The sequence below is a fragment of the Copidosoma floridanum genome, unplaced genomic scaffold (genome assembly GCF_036245765.1).
Source record: "Copidosoma floridanum isolate Cflo_tuat_1 unplaced genomic scaffold, Cflo_Japanese_pri ptg000040l, whole genome shotgun sequence".
NCBI lineage: Eukaryota > Metazoa > Arthropoda > Insecta > Hymenoptera > Encyrtidae > Copidosoma > Copidosoma floridanum.
This window is the reverse complement of record NW_028321917.1, coordinates 2,325,503-2,343,274: the sequence shown is the minus strand read 5'-3', so window position 1 is coordinate 2,343,274 and position 17,772 is coordinate 2,325,503. Positions and strand designations below refer to the sequence as shown.

Below are 17,772 nucleotides of genomic sequence, written 5' to 3'. Positions count from 1 at the left end.
GACTGTGATGGAGGGAGGTTCGCCACTGACCAGAGAATATCTCGTCTTCGGGCCATTCCCCGGATAACCAGCCGCTCATCGTTAGTCGGGAGAATGTGGGTATTCCGTTGGGAACACGACCACTGAGAAGGTTGCAGTTGTGGCTGCCCGTGCCCCTCAGGGCTGTCTTCCCTGGCTTACATTTGTAGCCAAAAATTCACAGATGGCACCAGGCGCGATGGTGGAGTGGTCATATAATTCGTAAGTGTTTGAGCAGGCTGTGCTCTGGCTAGATGCGTCTCAGCTGCACGACTATCATTTACATTCTTGATGCAGCTCGATGAACTGCCGGTAGACGACTGCAGAATTTATCGAGACGCTCCGGCTTATTACAACTACATTACTCTTATTTAATTATGTTACAGGTAGTCTCGATTTTTTGTCGACGCTACCTAGCGGATCTCACTGAACTACAGTGAAAAGCTGGCGTATTTTTGCAAAGCTTTTAGCTTATTTATTGTTATTGTTATTAAATTTTTTAAGATAAAAACTATACTAAAACCATCTAGGAAGTGTCAAGAATCAATGTGCAAAATTTCAGCAAAATCGGATCAGTGGTTTTCACGGTTAGCGATTACAACGATTTTAGCGACTTTGCTTTGTATATGAGTAAGATAATACGTATGAGATCTTTAAATACAACTATTCTTGTACTACACTGTCTGGAGACCACATGAGGTTATGCATGTTGGCGGCTGCTATGTGCTATTATCAGATGTGTAGTATATATGCACGTGTCATCCATTTAAACATAATCGTGTACGTCGGGCGTAATATATGTTTACTCTACTGCAGCGCCTGTCAAACTAACCGTGATCTAAATGAAGCCTTTATTAATTATTTTCTCAAAGTCTGTACATTATTTCAGTTTTTGCATATGAGAACTATTTATCAAATAGGCCCATAACAAACAAATACAACCAAACAAACAAAAAAAACAACAACAAAAACAACCAAGCAAAATAAAACAAAATGCAGTCGGGAAAAATTAATAACGTTGTAGGTGGGGCGGTGGACCACTTAGCAGACGCGGAGGTCGTAACAGACGACAGTTTATGGTTACAATTTTGCCACGATCCCGAGGCGGTCAAAAAATTAGAAAAGTCGAACAAAAAAACAAAAGACTTAGTTGGAAACATTTTTAAGGGCATGAAAACGGTCGTGCTAAGAGATAAGAAAAAAGAGGGCCCTAAGGAAATAATTGGAGGAAACGAAGCCTCAGAATAATATATAGAGCCCCTGTGTAGTGATGATAGTGGAGAGGAAGGGGATGAGTCAGATAGGGGGCCCGCTAGGAATCAGCTTGGCAATTGGAGAAGGGAGACAGAGTTGCTCCGGAGATGGCCAGAAAGGGAGGGGGGAGAAAACGAAAGTGAATTACACAACAGAGATAGAAGGAAAGCTAGACTGATGCAGAAGTTCGAAAATTTTAAAAATAACCAGAAGAGATGGGAGCAAACAACAGGTGGACCTACACACAGATCGCCGCATCACCGGGAGTATGAGAGAAATATAAATTACTCAATTAAAGAATTGAGCACAATAATCTCCACAATACCAATATTTACAGGGGACCCAATAAATCTAACAGCGTTCACAAGAGTAGTAAGGGCAATAGGCCGGCAGGTGGATGACAGAGACGTCCTACATTTTTTGGCAACGCTGTCCAGCAGGCTAAAAGGTCGAGCGGCAGCACATTTAAACGATAGAATCATACAGTTTGAGTCTAGTGAAGAATTTCTCGAGGTTTTCTCGTGTATTCAATCCCCTTACACTCCCAAGCTCCACAATTCCCACGTAACAGGAGTAACAAACAAAAAATTTTAGATAAGAAGTTGTCCATCTTAAAAAGTTCGAATTTATCTGCTGTTGACCATAAATTATTCTGATATTGATAATCCGCCAAAAGCTGAAGACTCATGTGACATGTACGACTTGTACGACTTGTACACGCGTAAAAATAGTGATTTACAAGATGAAAATGAAAGGCTAAATCAAAAAATTTGCCAGCAGGAAAAAGAATTGAGTAATTTTCTTTATCTTAACATAAAGTTGCAGACCGAACTTTTTGTGTAATGTTGTGTAAGGGAGGTCGTCGTGGTTGAAACAGTTCCCACGATTCGACACAGGTGTTGGCCGCGACGAAGTCGTGCCGCCATTAACGCTTGCCTTGCTGGCACTCGCGTTATCAACAGCATGCACACGGTGGCTGCCGCGGTCGCCACAGAGCCCGCGGTCCAGCAGCTGTGCTCAGCCATGGCAGAGATAAGGCCATACGGTTGTCGATGCGACGCTTTGTTCGACGCCATTCGAACGTCGGAAAGCGAGGCTTTCGCGGCCGCCATTGTTAGCCGCGATCAAGCGCTCGCGGTGTCCTCATCGGCCGCGGCCGCCATGTTGGCCTCGTGTCGCGCGCGTCCGCCTCGCGTGGCGGAGCTGTTGCGCTTCGCTGGCGCGGGGGGTCGACGCCGAGGGACAGGCTTCGAAGCTTGTGTAGCTTGCGTGCGCGTTGGCACGCGCGTGGTCTACGCACGTCACTTCTGGCACCCTCGCCCTTTCGTGTTCTCTCTCACACTCTTTCTCTTTCACTCTCCTTCTATCTGTTTTGTCTGCCATCGATGCGCCGCGCGTCGACAGCTGTGTCGAGTCTGGCGATGACATGGCCCCGCCGCTCGTGGCCCGGAGGCAAGACATGCTTCGTGCAAACGTCAAGCTAGTGATCGTTTTTTCAGGTCGAACGACGACTGGACGAGCTTGCTCGGCTCCCAGAGCGCCCTCGCCGGCGTCATCAGCCGGTTCGCACGGGACGTCGAGAAGATCGACCCCCCTAACTGGAGCCTGGGTCTCGTGGAAGTAAGGCTCGAGCTGCTAAACGGCTACTGGAACACTTTCCAGGCCAATCACGTGAGTCTCCAGGAGTCACCGCCGCCCGAGAAGCTGGAGTCTCTTGACCAGATGTACTCGACGGCAGAGTCGGACTATATCGCCTCTCGATCACGCCTCTACAACGCAAGAAACACCCTCACGCCTCTCTCTGGCCCGGGCGGCGCCGACCTGGACCGTCATAACTCGAGACACGGAGCCCGCTTGCCCAAGATCAGCATCCCTTCCTTCTCGGGGAAGCGAGAGGATTGGGAAAGTTTCCGGGACCTCTTCCGCGCGCTCGTCCACGACGATAAACAGCTCACCGACGTGGAGAGGCTGTTTTATTTGAAATCCTTGGTGGACAGAGACGCCAAGGCCGCTCTCGACACCGTTCAGACCATCGGTGCCAATTACCCAACGGCTTGGGCCTTACTCGAAGCGCGTTTCGAGCACCGCCGTCTTCTCATCCATGATCATATCACGGCGCTCCGTAACATCAAGTCTCTGAAGGAAGAGTCAGCTCGAGGGCTTCAGGGTCTCCTCGACACCCTGGGAAAACATCGAGATCAGCTGGAAGCTCTGGGTCGTCCTGTGTCTCAGTGGGACGACTGGATTGTCTCCTGCGCGATGACTGGCATGGATCCGACGACCCGGCGCGCGTGGGAGGACGAGATCGAGCGACTGGAGAGCGCTGGCACGGACACCACGGCGAAAGTTGCCACTTTTGCTGCCTTGACGACTTTCCTTCGTCGACAGTGCCGCGCGCTCAGCTCCGTCGAGGCCTCTCGCCCTGCTCGTTCAGCCAACACGGCCAGCATGCGCTCTCCGGCCCCCCCGTTTCCTGGACGAAACTTTAGAGCCCTTGCCACCAGTAGCTCGCTGCCACCATGCCCGTCGTGCAGAGAGTCGCACTACCTGGGTCACTGCGCGCAATTTCAAGGCCTTGACGCGCAGGCCCGGCGACGCATGGTCTATCAAGGGCAGTTATGTTTTAACTGCCTGAGACCAGGTCACGCAGTAAAGTTCTGCCCTTCACGGTCCGTCTGCCAGCAGTGCAGGGAGCCCCACCACAGTCTGCTGCACGAGAGCAACCATCGGCGCAAGCCTGAATCGGATCAGCGTCCCTCTTCGCCCAAGAAGCCAAAAGTCGACCCCGCGGGCCCGTCCGCCACCGACTCACAGCATCAGGGGCCTCCATCGTCCTGACTAGCCGTACTTCCGACCGCTCTTGTCCAGCTAACCGGTCCCACCGGCCGACGAGTCGCTGGTCGAGCTCTCCTTGATGCGTGCTCTGAGGTTACACTCATCTCCATCCGGTTGGCCCAGCAGCTCGGCGCAGCGCTAGAAGTCAACGAGGCGAGCATTCATGGAGTTGGGGGAGGGTTGACCATCCCTTCGAGAACCCGAGCGCATCTACGCCTTGAAACTGGAGAGCGTGCACCGCCAATCCACCTGACAGCGCTCTGCTTGCCGCGGCTCGGGCTCACCTCTCCGTCTGCCCCCTTGCACCCAGCTGTGATGAGACAGTGGCTCGATCTTGAGCCTCTGGCCGATCCAGCGTTTGGCACACCTCGCCGTGTAGACATTCTGCTCGGAGTCGACGTTTACCACCGCCTCATCGAACCAGGTTACGTTCAGCGTGACGAGCTCGTCGGACAGCGCACGGCTCTTGGCTGGACTCTCGTCGGCCGGGCCCCTGGCCTGGGCTCGAACGCCCTCATCGCAGGCACAACTCTGCACACGAACACTCAGTCGCCCTGGGATCAAGAGCTGGCTGCGCAGCTCCAGCGATTCTGGGAGATCGAGGAGGTGCCACATGTCAGCCACCGAGCGCCTGAGGATGTGGAATGCGAGCGAATCTTCGCCGATTATCATCGCGCTGACGACGGGCGTTACATTGTGCGACTTCCACTGAAACATGACGCTGTGCGCCTCCTTGGTGACAGTCTGCAGGGTGCCACAGCGGGCTTGCGCTCGTTGCATCGTCGGCTGCAGCGGACTCCTGAGATGGCTTCTGAGTACGCCCGGTTCATGGCAGAGTACATTGCCCTCGGTCGTATGAACCCCCTTACTGATGACCAACTCGCTGCATCGCACCGTCCAGTGCACTATATCCAATATCACGGCATTTGGCAGCACGGTGACCAAGGTCGCAAACTGCGCGTTGTTTTCAACGCGTCGAGCCCGACTTCCAGTGGCTACAGCCTAAACGACATGCTCCATGCTGGTCCTCGGCTCCAGACGGCTCTCCCCAGTGTGCTCCTGCGTTGGCGTCGTCACCGGATTGCGTTCTGTACTGACGTTCGCATGATGTTCCGCCAGATCCTGATTGATGAACGCGATGTCGACCTGCAGCGCATTCTGTGGAGCTCCGACCCAAAGCAGCCACCTACGAACTACCAACTGCTCACCGTTACCTACGGTGCCTCGTGCTCCCCGTACCTGTCACTACGGGTCGTACAGCAGCTGTGTGAGGATGACGGCCGCCGCTGGCACGAAGCCGTTCCAGTGGTGATGAACGATCGCTACGTTGATGACATCCTCTCCGGCGCTGATGACATCGGCTCGGCCAAGCGTCTGCGCGACCAGCTGATCGGACTTCTTCAAGCGGGCGGTTTCCCTCTGCGAAAGTGGGTTGCCAGCACGCCCGAGCTTCTTGAAGACCTTCCCGAAGACGTCCGCCTCCGTCCTACTTGGGATCAGCTCAGTGTTGAAGGCCTCGTCAGCGAACTGGGCGTAGGCTGGGACCCGCCCTCGGATTTCTTCCATTTGACGCCGCCCGTTGTCGAATCTCAAACCACAAAGAGATCCATGCTCGCCGCGCTCGCAGGCTTGTTCGATCCGTGCGGCTGGCTTGCCCCGATCGTGTTGAACGCCAAGCTTTTACTGCAAGACCTGTGGCGCGTGCGCTTGGACTGGGACGAGAACGTACCGTCCTCCATGACTCGCCGCTGGACCGCTTTCACCGCCGAGCTGCAGGCCATTCCCGGGTTTTCTCTGCTTCGTTGGATTGGTATGTCTCCGTCGTCGAATGTCCAGCTGCACGTGTTTTCTGACGCCAGTCGCCGTGCTATGGCCGCTGTTGTATATTCGCGGCTGCAGTCCTCAGATGGGCCCGCTCTCTGCCACATACTTTTCGCTCGTACTAAGCTTGCGCCCATCCGCACGCTCAAGCCGATGACCGAGCCCGCCGCTCGCATGACCATCCCACGTCTAGAATTGGGAGCGGCCCTCATCGCCACCAAGCTTCTCCGCTCAGCAGCCAGCGAGTTGGGAGTCGCCATCGAGCACTGCCACGCTTGGTGCAACTCTCAAATTGTGCTCCACTGGATACGCTCCGATCAGCCGGCCAACAACGTGCTCGTCGACAACTACGTCGCTCAGATCCAGGAGGTCCTGCCACCCAGTGCCTGGCAATACGTGCCGTCGCAATCGAATCCGGCCGACCTAGCTACCAGAAGTGCCGACATGAGTGGCCTCCGACAGCAGCCCCTGTGGTGGAGAGGCCCCACGTGGCTGGCCCAGGACGACAAGTCTTGGCCCCAGGAGACACTGCCTTCGCCCACTCCCACGCTCTCACTCTGCTGCGCCTTCTGCGCGCCTGAATCGGACCTGCTGCAGCTCTTCTCGAGCTTGCGCGCTGTATTGGGCCTCCTCGTGCGCGTTCGTCGATGGGTGCGACACCGCTTGCAGCGCAGGCCCACCCGTTCTGTGCTTTCGCCGTTGACGCCGTCTGAGATTCAGGACGCTTTTCTGGCCTGCGTTCGGTTGAGTCAATCGATGACGTTTGGGGATGAGTTGGCACTCCTGCGGAAGCGTGAACGTCTTCCGAAACGGAGCCCTTTGACCTCTCTTGCCGCCTTCCTCGATGCCGACGGAGTTCTGCGTGTTGGCTCGATCACTCATCGCTGTCTTACGAAGAGAAGCACCCTCCCATCCTCAGCGGAACATCGCCGCTCGCTCGACTCGTGGTCTCTTGGGCTCACGCACGCGCCCTCCACGGTGGATATCGCGTTACCAGCGCATACGTCTCCAGGCGTGCCTGGATTTCGGCGGGCCACGCAGAATCAAGGCTCACATTAGAGGGTGCGTCATCTGTGCCCGGTTACAGGCGCGCTCTTCAAGCTAGTTGATGGCTTCGCTGCCCGCATCTCGCGTCACGCCGTCTCGCGCTTTTGGTCGCACCAGAGTCGATTACGCCGGGCCCTTTTCCGTGCTTACATCGAAGGGACGGGGGATCCGGACCACAAAGGGCTACATCGCTGTCTTCGTGTGCATGACCACCAAAGCCGTGCATCTGGAGCTTGTCGGCAACCTTTCCACGGCCACCTTCTTGGGTGCTCTCACCCATTTCACCGGTCGTCGAGGCCGACCATCCGAGCTTTGGAGCGACAACGCCACCTGCTTCTGTCGAGCTGATTTGGAGCTCCGCGAGGCGTTGCAGGGCGCAGAATTTAACTGGGACCTAGTCGCCGGGACTCTTGCCTCCCAGGGGGTTTCCTGGCAGTTCAAAACCTCCCGGTGCGCCACATTTTGGAGGACTCTGGGAGGCCGCGGTCAAGTCGACCAAGAGCCATCTACGCCGTGTGCTCGGCTCTCGTCATCTAACGTATGAAGAGTTCTCTACGGTTCTCGTTGGAATTGAGGCCGTGTTGAATAGCCGCCCGTTGACGCCCTTGTCTGGCGATCCCTCTGACCTCGAAGTGCTCACGCCTGGACATTTCCTCATCGGGGCTCCCTTCGATTCCATCATCGAAGCTACCCCCGCTGCAGAGAATTTGGACCCGCTCACGCACTGGGAGCTCGTCAAGGCCGTTCGCGCCCAATTCTGGACGCGCTGGGGCCGTGAGTATCTAAATACTCTCCAACAGAGGCCGAAATGGAGCGCTGTCCGTCGAAACTTCGCGGTGGGGGACCTGGTGGTTCTTCTTGACCCTACGCTGCTACAGTCCAGCGGACGCTGGCCTCTGGGCCGTATCACCCGCATACACTCTGGATCCGATGGACTAGTCCGTGCTGCTGCCATCAAGACGGCCACCGGCAAACACGTGCGGCTCATTGTCAAGCTTGCGCGTCTCCCTGTGGCATCTGCGGACTCGAGCCTCCCTGCGACGGACGATCGAGGGACTCCCCCCGCTTCGGCGGGCGGTGACTAGGGTTTCGCTCTTGGATCGAGGCGGGCGGGATGTTCGGGTTTTCTTATCGACCAAGCGGGGACCCGCGCCCTGCCATGCAACGTCGGTCGCTGCGCTCTCTCCCGGCCTCCCACCTCGTGCGTCACCGCGCTCGGCAGGTGGCACTCACTCGTGTACGAGGGCTCAGCGAGGACAGTCGCACGCCACGCTAGAGAAGGAGAGAAGAAGAAGACGACGATTACACGCCGAAGCAACTATCCTTTGTGCCTTTCTTTTATTTAAAGCGTTGAAAGCATTTTGTAATCCCCTGCGAAATAAATAAAGCAGTAAAAACATTCAACTATCGAAACATTTCCTGTACATAATGAAGATTTTACTTCGCTGGTAAGCGTTATATTTTAACTTTCATTATAAAGAATTGCGCTGTATATTTTTATTGAACGTACGGTAAATATCCCTATTCGTAGAACATGTTCCTATTCGCGGAACATAAGAATTCCTGTATTTGTCATAAAATTCACATAATAATCATGTTATGATAAGGTAAAGGAGCTAATACTCGACCACTCTACAGAATTTTGAGGTTGTTTTGGCCAAGCGAGTGGAATAATTATAAAAATTTAACACTGCAATTGTTAAAAAGTATAAACAAACTATTAAACTTTATAAAAATACAAAAGAAAAAGAATTGCCTTTTAAAATTTAATCACCAGTAAGAATATACTAACATACCTTTCTAACCCCAAAAATTGATCACCAAAATTAAGGTGCATTTTTATTTCTGCGCATGTGCAGATGACAAAAATACTGTGGTCTAGTATTGGTGCCTGGTCCAGTGTCCAGTATTGGGTCCTTTACCTTAGTTGTCTATTTTATTAATTTTTATTAACTCACAAGAAAAACGACCAATTTTAAAAATGATTCCATAAATAGAAACAGTCAAACATAATCTATATTTTGAACTATACATAATATGGTACCAAACTTCAACGAGTCATTTATATTATTCCAGTAAGTAAATGAACGTTATAATTATTTCTGTTATGTACAATAATGTTGTGTAAATAAAAAGAACTTTAGTTTTTTTGAAATATTATATTAACATTATGTTTTTAAGAAAGTTTCATAAATAGGAATATAATTATCACGTACAATATTTTATTGTTATGTCCGCCTTAATCTTATAAACTTATAATAATAAAAGGTTACTGGCTAAACAGTTAAGAACCATATTTAAAAATTAGAATATTAATGATTTGTTCAAAGTTCATAGCGCAGCAGCCCTAGTACAAGGTATGACCTAATTCCGGTAGTAATTACGTAATTTGTTATTTCTGAAATTCTTAATGGAAAAGTATGTGTAAAGCCATGTGGTATTCCATGCAGGCAATTGGTGGGGAAACTATATTTATAATACAACATGGCATTACATATGTCATTACACATGACCTTACAAATAAATTTACAGCGATAAAAATAAAAAAACACGTCTAAAGAAATCGATTGATACTAAATTGTAGCATCTCTATATAGTGGGAGTCAGCAATAATTAAGATACACGCTTTTTATTAGAGAGATCAAATGGTTTATTACTTAACAGTACACAAGGATACAGAGTGGTCATTGCGAGATGCATGCTTATGCTCCCGTGCCTGCACATACACTGGACTCGTACACGCCAACGCAACGCTAATGATCTGTGGCGCAGGCAACAGCGCTACTCTATAGTAGTTACGCTCGCACTCACATACACAACAATCCTCTCCCTTGAAAAAAAAATAAGGCGCTATATTGTCAGCATGAGTTTTCGCTCACGTAACTCTTACAGCAACTGACGGTTTTTTGATAATTTCGGCCTGTATTTCGCACGAAGACGCATCTTTGTTTGTTTCATTACAAACCACAACATCATTAACAATCTGATCTGGAAGGACTCCCTGATTATTGCTAACCATTTCTTTTGTATCAGAAGGATCTATCTTGCTTAACTGTGGGACAGCTGAATGACTCAGCATACTTGGTTTGACATGATCAAGATGTCTCTTCCACATCAGATCATTTTGAGTTTTTACCAAATAAGTGACTGAACCTAATTTGTTTACAATCTTAGCTTTTTCCCAGGAATTATTCCTGAAATCCTTGGCCACGACTGCATCATTACTGTGGAAATCGATCATTCTGTTACCGCGAAAATTTTCTTTTTGTAACAGTTGCTTCTTTTCAACTGACCTCTCTGCGCCTTTTTTTAGTAGATCAAAACGGGTTTGGAATTTTCGACCGGTCTGGAGTTCGGCTGGCGAGAGATCAGTGGTTACGTGCGGAGTAGATCTATAGTGGTATAAATACTTGGATAGTGCTTCGCGCCTATTTAGTCCCTCTAACAAAAACAATTTAAATTTACTTTTGAAGGTTTTAACCAAATTTTTCGCAGCCCCGTTGCTAGCCGGATGATAAGGCGGGGTTAAACAGTGATCGATCATATTACTGCGCAAAAACTTCCTAAATTCCTGAAAAATAAACGCTGGGCCGTTATCGGTAACAATTTTTTCGGGAAGGCCACACGCTGCAAAATACTCTTTGAACGCCTCAATAGTTGAATTAGCCGTGATATCACTCATTTCTTTCACGTCGACCCATTTAGAGTGCGCATCAATTACTATCAAATACATCTTGCCTTGAATTAGCCCTAAAAAATCAACGTGCAAACGTAAATTTGGAGCCTGTGGCCATTCCCATACATGCAATACAGATTTAGGTGGATCATTACCATGTTTTAAACATAACTCACATTTTTTTGTAATTGCCTCAATTTCAAAATCAATGCCCGGCCACCAGACATAAGACCTGGCCAACGCTTTCATTTTCACAATGCCCATATGACCACCGTGTAATTCGCTCAAGACTAATGCGCGCAAGGCCCTGGGGATGACAACCCGGTGACCCCATAATAAACAATCTCCTTCAATAGATAACTCAGATGCTCGACGCTGATATAACTTAAATTCGTCGCCAACCACGCATGGCCATCCGGTTTTGACAGAGTGGCGCACAGTTTTGAGAATTGGACACTCATTCAACTCACGCAGGACATCGTCTATCGAAACGAAGTTCAATACTTCTTGCGAATAATTTAAATACGTAAAATCTCCTTCTACAGGATTCGCTATCTTAGAATTATTTAACCTAGACAAACAGTCGGCGTGGCTATTATTTTCACCCTTAATGTGAACAATTTGATAATCATACCCTGAAAGGAAAACTGCCCACCTTTGCAAACGGCTCGTTGACATCTGGGGTGAACCCTTTTTCTCCCCAAATATGTGAACCAGCGGTTTGTGATCAGTTTCCAAAGTAAACTTAAACCCAAACACATACGGATGAAACTTACGAATTGCAAAAATAATAGCCAATGCCTCTCAATCAATTTGAGAATAATTTTGTTCCGCCTTAGTCAAGGTTAGCGAAGCGTAGGCTACCGGCCTTTCGCTACCGCCCATCATGACGTGAGACAAAATCGCTCCAATACTCGTAGGCGATGCATCGCATGTGACCTTGATCGGAAGCTTTGGATTAAAATGAACAAGAACGTCAAAGGATGCTAAACTAGCTTTGGTTTTGATAAATGCATCCTCGCATTCTTCTGACCAGCACCAAGTTACATTTTTCTTAAGAAGATTGTATAAAAGATGAATGGTCATCGCATAATTTTTTAACAAACTTAGAATAATAATTCACTATACCTAAAAAAGTTTGTAGCTGTTTCACGTTTTTTGGGCTAGGGATCTGCGAAATTGGATCTATTTTTTCACTCAAAACATGGATACCCTTGTCATCAACATCATAGCCCAAAAATTTAATTTTACTTTTTGAAATTAAGCATTTTAACAAATTAAGTGTAAGACCTGCTGCTTTAAGACGTGAAAGTACCTGCAATAACCGATCATCGTGCTCAGCTTCTGATATCGTCAAAAAATATACTAACCCTTTCAATATTACCTAACAGCCCTTCCATTTCTCTCATCAATTTTATTAATCAAAACAACACCGTTAGGATCACGCTTTATTATGTCCAATGCCCATGACCAATCCAACCAAACGATAGGAACGTTGTTGTCTGGCATCACAAATAATTCTAACGAGAGACTTTTATTTTTATATGTCACAGGCACAATAGCGGAACCAATTGGGTTCATGGTCTCTCCGGTATAACAATTAAAACGACGCGACGTTGGGTGGATTTTCATATCATTAGTAAAAAACTTACAACAAGTAGATTTGGAAATAGCCGATATGACCGAACCTGTATCAATTTGAAACGTGACTTCCTTGTTACAAACGAAAACATCTACGGTTAACCTTCTAGTATCAACATCACTCACATCTTCTTCGTCGCCCGATTTTTCCTCTACAAATTGATTTTTAGCTTTAACTTTAGAACTAACTTTCTTTAGCTTAACACTAATTTGGTCACTTTTCTGTGAATTAACCTTACAAACGCGCGCTAAATGTCCTTTCTGACCGCACGCATTACAAACATACTCAACAAACCTGTACTTCGACGCTAAATGATTCGCATTTCCGCAACGAATACACGCTTTACTTGTCCCCTCCGCTGAATTTGATGAACTGCCGATGCTGCTGCTGCTGCTGCCGCCTTTCTGCCGCTGCTGCCGCCCCTTAACGAAATTCATGGAACTGCTATCAAGAAGCATGCCTGCCGCGTCACGTGTTGCTGACTCCATTGCCAGGGCCTTTTTTACCACTGAGTCAAATACTAAATTCTCTTCCCACAGCAACATCTTCTTGATGCCATCGTCGCGAACGCCCAACACAAACTGGTCGCGTAGATGACTATTGAGCTCGTCGCCGAAGTTGCAGTGTGTGGCCGCCTTTTTCAGATTCGAACAAAAGATACTGACTGAATCGCCGTCTCGTTGAACACAATTTTTTAACTTAAATCTTTCCGTTATTTCACTAGGTGCTGGGCGAAGGTGCCTCTTCATTAATTTAACCAATGCCGTATAACTCTTCGATGAGGGCAGGTCAGGCATGCACAAGCTCCTTATCAATGCATATCCTTTTCTACCCAACAACGTTAGAAAGCACTCACTTTCTTGGTATCATCAATGCCATTGGCAGTGAAAAATAACTCTAATCGCTCAATCCATTGATCCCAGTCATCTTCGTTTTCGTCGAATGACTCGACATTTCCCATTAGACCTTTGTTTGCCATAGCTTCTACTAATTTTGTTGACAAGTTGCGATTCTCTTGCCCCAACTTGAACACACTCTCAGTAAGAGTAAGTTTTCAAATCACTAGCTTGTTGTGCAAATTCTTTCTGACTTACATTGCACTATTCACACACATCTCCTATCACCTGCCATTCACCTCACAGCAACTCCCTACGTTGTAGAAGGAAAAAAAAATTTTTTACTTGGCGCCAAAATCACCAAGCACGTGCAAGCCACTGCCCGTTGCACTTGACCAGATGAACCTCTCAACCTTTTTCCTCGTCGCCAATGTAGTATCTCTACGTAGTGGGAGTCAGCAATAAGATACACGCTTTTTATTAGAGAGATCAAATGGTTTATTACTTAACAATACTCAAGGATACAGAATGGTCATTGCGAGATGCATGCTTATGCTCCCGTGCCTGCACATACACTGGACTCGTACACGCCAACGCCACGCTCATGATCTGTGGCGCAGGCAACAGCGCTACCAGAGATTAGTAGGGAGATTGCTGACTGCCATGCTACGGAGTGTGCCCACTTTTTTCCAGTGGTTCGAGCGCCCCGCCGCGGCCAAGCGGCCGAACCAGGCGCACATTTTTTTTTATTTGAGAAGCACGGTAGGGGTAGGGGTATGAGAAGAGTGGATTCGCGTGGAAATGTCCATATAGGCGCACATTTTGGAGACGCGTGGAAGGGGTATACCGAATGTGCGCTTACGAGGAGAGGAGTGGAAATATCGGCTATATAGCTGTATATATCTGAACGCACAGCCAAAGCAAGCGACGACACGAGTTTTGCTTTTTTGAGAGTCTTAGGACTCTGCAACTGAGTACATGCTATGTATATATTTAACTGACTTGCTCTCGCTCTGGCTTCAATGTTATCCATAAATCTTATTTAATTAAATCGTGGAACTAAATGCTCATTAATTATATACACATAATTTTGATTTCAATACATTATGTTTTAACTCTCCCGTACTCTTAAAATTCCCAAATCCATTTATGTTTTCAAAAAATTAACCACTAATTTATTAATTTCACACATCCTAACTTCTGTAAACTGTAGGACAAGCTCCGCAGGACATCCATGAACATATGTGACTTCGAAAGAGTTATATCCCGTCCTTCGGATAGCTAAGATGGATAAGGCTTATGCCCCTACATAGATTGTTTTGCACTTCAGGGTTCAAATCCACTTCATGGTAGATATTTTTTTTTTTTTTTTTTTATTCAATGTATCATTTTGTCTTCATTTCTTTTATTTATGTTTCGTTAAAATATATATATGTAGTCAACATTTTTTTTCGGATACATCAAAACAAATTAAATTAATATTGATACTTTGATACAAGGCAATTCTATAATTTTGTAATACTAAAATAACTTTTAAGGATTTTAACATAATTTGTGTATTTTAAAACTCCTAAGAAATTGTGAACATCCTATTTACGACAAAAAAAAGCCGAAGGCAGAAGAAAACTCATTCTTTTACTACGATTATATCAAATATGATCATTACCAGTAAAGTTCAACTTACATCCAATTATACGTGAATATTTAACTACGTACATATATAATATTTTTGAGCTTATGTACAAACATAAAAGTAGATTCTTTATAGTCTTTATAAATAGTGCGTATTTTAGATTAAAGAGTCTTACAGAGACTGAACGAAGCTTTTTTTATTCAACACATACTAGTTTCAACCACTTGTAACTCAGAGTATGGTTTAAAAAAAAAATTTGTATTCTGTGTAAACAATTAATCTTTTTACCTATAACCAAATGTTATTGTAATTTTTCAGAAATAGTTACCAAAATTTGTGACAGTGCGTAAATCATATACAGTTAACAAAAATTTTTTTTTCTCTGTTTTGAAGGTGGCACTATATATATTGTTATAGATGAATAACTATACAAAATATTAAAATTTCACAATTGAAATTGTTCTTTTAACTATCGGAATCGATCAATTGATTTTACATCGTATGCAACACACAATGATTCGCATAATTTTATTCGATTGTTTGTAGTTGATAAGATAAACCATCAAAAAACACCTCTCGCCACACAACGCAAGGCAGCTAATATTTTTTTTTATAGTTATAGTAACAACCGCATTGTCGGTATCTTCAACCACGTGACATAGGTTGCTTTTATTAAAAAGTTCGCGGAACTCTCACGACGAGTAGCTTAACTTTAAAATCTTTAAAATGCCTTTTTCATAGCTCTACATATTAATTATTGATAATCATAGCTGAATTAATTTATCATAAAGAAGTATGCACTTAACTACAGTAAACAATAATAGTTTGAATACTTCACGATTTTAAGAATAAAATGGAAAACTAGAATAAATAATTGGTCGATTTTTTCAGAAAACTGTAGATTTTTGAAAGATTTTACTCTACAAATGTATATGTTGATACTATTTTGAGGGGGTTTTCGTGGTACAGTCAATTTCAAAATTGAATTTTCGTATTAGAAATGTCTTTGTTGTGATTATTCTTAACAAAACAGGTAAATAATTTAAAAATTAGGTGTATGGAACAGAAAAATGCCCAGGAAAGTAAACACAAACGTTAAAACAACAAATTAACCTAACTTTCGCCTCGGACTGTACCACTATATAGGTATTCTAGTAACGTTGCAACTGAACTTTAAACTGTTATATTTTAAAAACAGTGAAGAAAGGCTTCCCTAATTTCGTTATACTTATTTCAACTATAATAAACCCTAACATATTAATTTTTTAAAAGATTCTTTAAAAAATTGCAAGAGTCATGAGTAAAAACGTGCATTTTCCGACAAGTCTATCTAAAAGCATGTGTATAAGTGGCCAACTTCGCGATTTTATTTCTCCAAAACGGTGAAACTAGGCTCTTTGAAATTTTAATATGTTATTTATGATACTGAAACATACCTATACAAATTTTTTCAGAAATTTCTTAAACAATGAAATATCACAACATCCCCGTAACTTAATCGAAGTTTTTGCTAGCAGAAATAGACCCAGACTCAGTTTTTACTAATATAGAAATTCGTAGTTAAAAAATTTTGTTAGTTCTCACAATTCCTGATTCTAAATAATTTATCACGTTAGCATAATAAAGAGTCTTCTCAGAGTCATAGGCGTAAAAGAGCCTTTTCAAACTGAATATAAGAAAGAGCCTTTAATTTTTATTTCTCCGATTTAAAGTTGGTGCTACATTTATGTGTGTATGTATATAATTGATCTATAAAAATATATACATTACTACCTTAAAATAGAAGTAAACAAATTAGTTGAAAAGGCATTGATATCTTTTGGTTAAACTCCTCGTTTTGCTCTCAAGTATAGAATAAATGTGTGGATTCGAAAAGGGTTACGAGACCAACCGAGAGCTGGGTGAGGAGCAAATAAGAACTCAAAAATGTCGAAGAATAATCTTGAGCGACGTTTCGTTGGGCTTAATTATACCAATCGACGCCGGCTTAATACACCTCAGTGCGAGTGTACCTCTGTATAAAAAGGCTTTTTCTTTTAGTTTAAGAGGACTTTATTCTGCCCGAAAATTTAAAAAAGCTCTTTCTTGACTTTTACTCTAAAAAGACTCTTTCTTGCACTCACCCGATTGTATCATTGTTAAAAGTATTACGATGCTTTTTCTGCATTCAATATAAATTATTAAACTTCCTTAATAATCTACAGCCTAAAAATATGTTTATTACAATCATCACTTTTAAAGGTAATTAATTTTTTTTTTTTTTTTTCAAACAAAATACTGCGGTATTACAAAAAATTTTTTGTCTCAGAATCTTGCCGAATAAATTTTATTACTTATTCATCAAACTGTTTCATTCATTATTATTCTTCTGGCTGTCTAAAAATAAATAAAAGTAGCCCACCTTGTTAAAGATTTGCAAACAATTTTAAAATATTTACAAAACTATTTTCTATTGTGTTCATCAAATTTATTTACTGATTAAAATTTCAACATTAAGTAAATAGCAGTAGACGGGCGGCTTTTTTTTGTCGTGAAAAGGATGTTCATAATTTCTTAGGAGTTTTAAAATACACAAATTATGTTAAAATCCTTAAAAGTTATTTTATTATTATAAAATTATGTAATTGCCTTGCTAACAAGAAGTATCAAAATAACAATATTAATTTATTTTGATGTATCCGAAAAAAAAATGTTGACGTCATATATATATATATACATTTTTTTTTTAACGAAACATAAATAAAAGAAATGAAGACAAAATAATAAATTGAATAAAAAGAAAAAAAAAAAATATCTACCATGATGTGGATTTGAACCCTTAAGTGCAAAACAATCTACGAAGGGGCATAAGCCTTATCCATCTTAGCTATCCGAAGGACGGGATGTAATCCTTTCGAAGTCACATATGTTCATGGATATCCTCCGGAGCTTGTCCTACAGTTTACAACAGTTAGGATGTGTAAAATTAATAAATTAGTGGTTAAAGCTGTTTTGAAAACCTTAAAAAAAT

At 44.6% G+C, this 17,772-nt stretch overlaps 3 protein-coding genes across 3 annotated transcripts; all 3 read left to right on the top strand.

Moving 5' to 3' along the window:
• The first annotated feature begins 2,698 nt into the window (after positions 1–2,698).
• On the top strand, positions 2,699–4,110 carry LOC106644775 (uncharacterized). Its single transcript, XM_014360442.2, has 2 exons — positions 2,699–2,724; positions 2,772–4,110. The coding sequence occupies exons 1-2, from the start codon at positions 2,699–2,701 to the stop codon at positions 4,108–4,110; spliced, it is 1,365 nt and encodes a 454-aa protein (XP_014215928.2).
• Positions 4,111–4,911: 801 nt separating this feature from the next.
• LOC149373121 (uncharacterized) lies at positions 4,912–6,987 on the top strand. The gene has a single exon (XM_089597927.1). It carries the CDS (start codon positions 4,912–4,914, stop codon positions 6,985–6,987), a length of 2,076 nt encoding a protein of 691 aa, XP_089454053.1.
• Positions 6,988–7,036: 49 nt separating this feature from the next.
• LOC149373120 (uncharacterized) lies at positions 7,037–8,060 on the top strand. The gene is made up of 2 exons (XM_089597926.1): positions 7,037–7,399; positions 7,455–8,060. Exons 1-2 carry the CDS (start codon positions 7,037–7,039, stop codon positions 8,058–8,060), a joined length of 969 nt encoding a protein of 322 aa, XP_089454052.1.
• Positions 8,061–17,772: the final 9,712 nt, after the last annotated feature.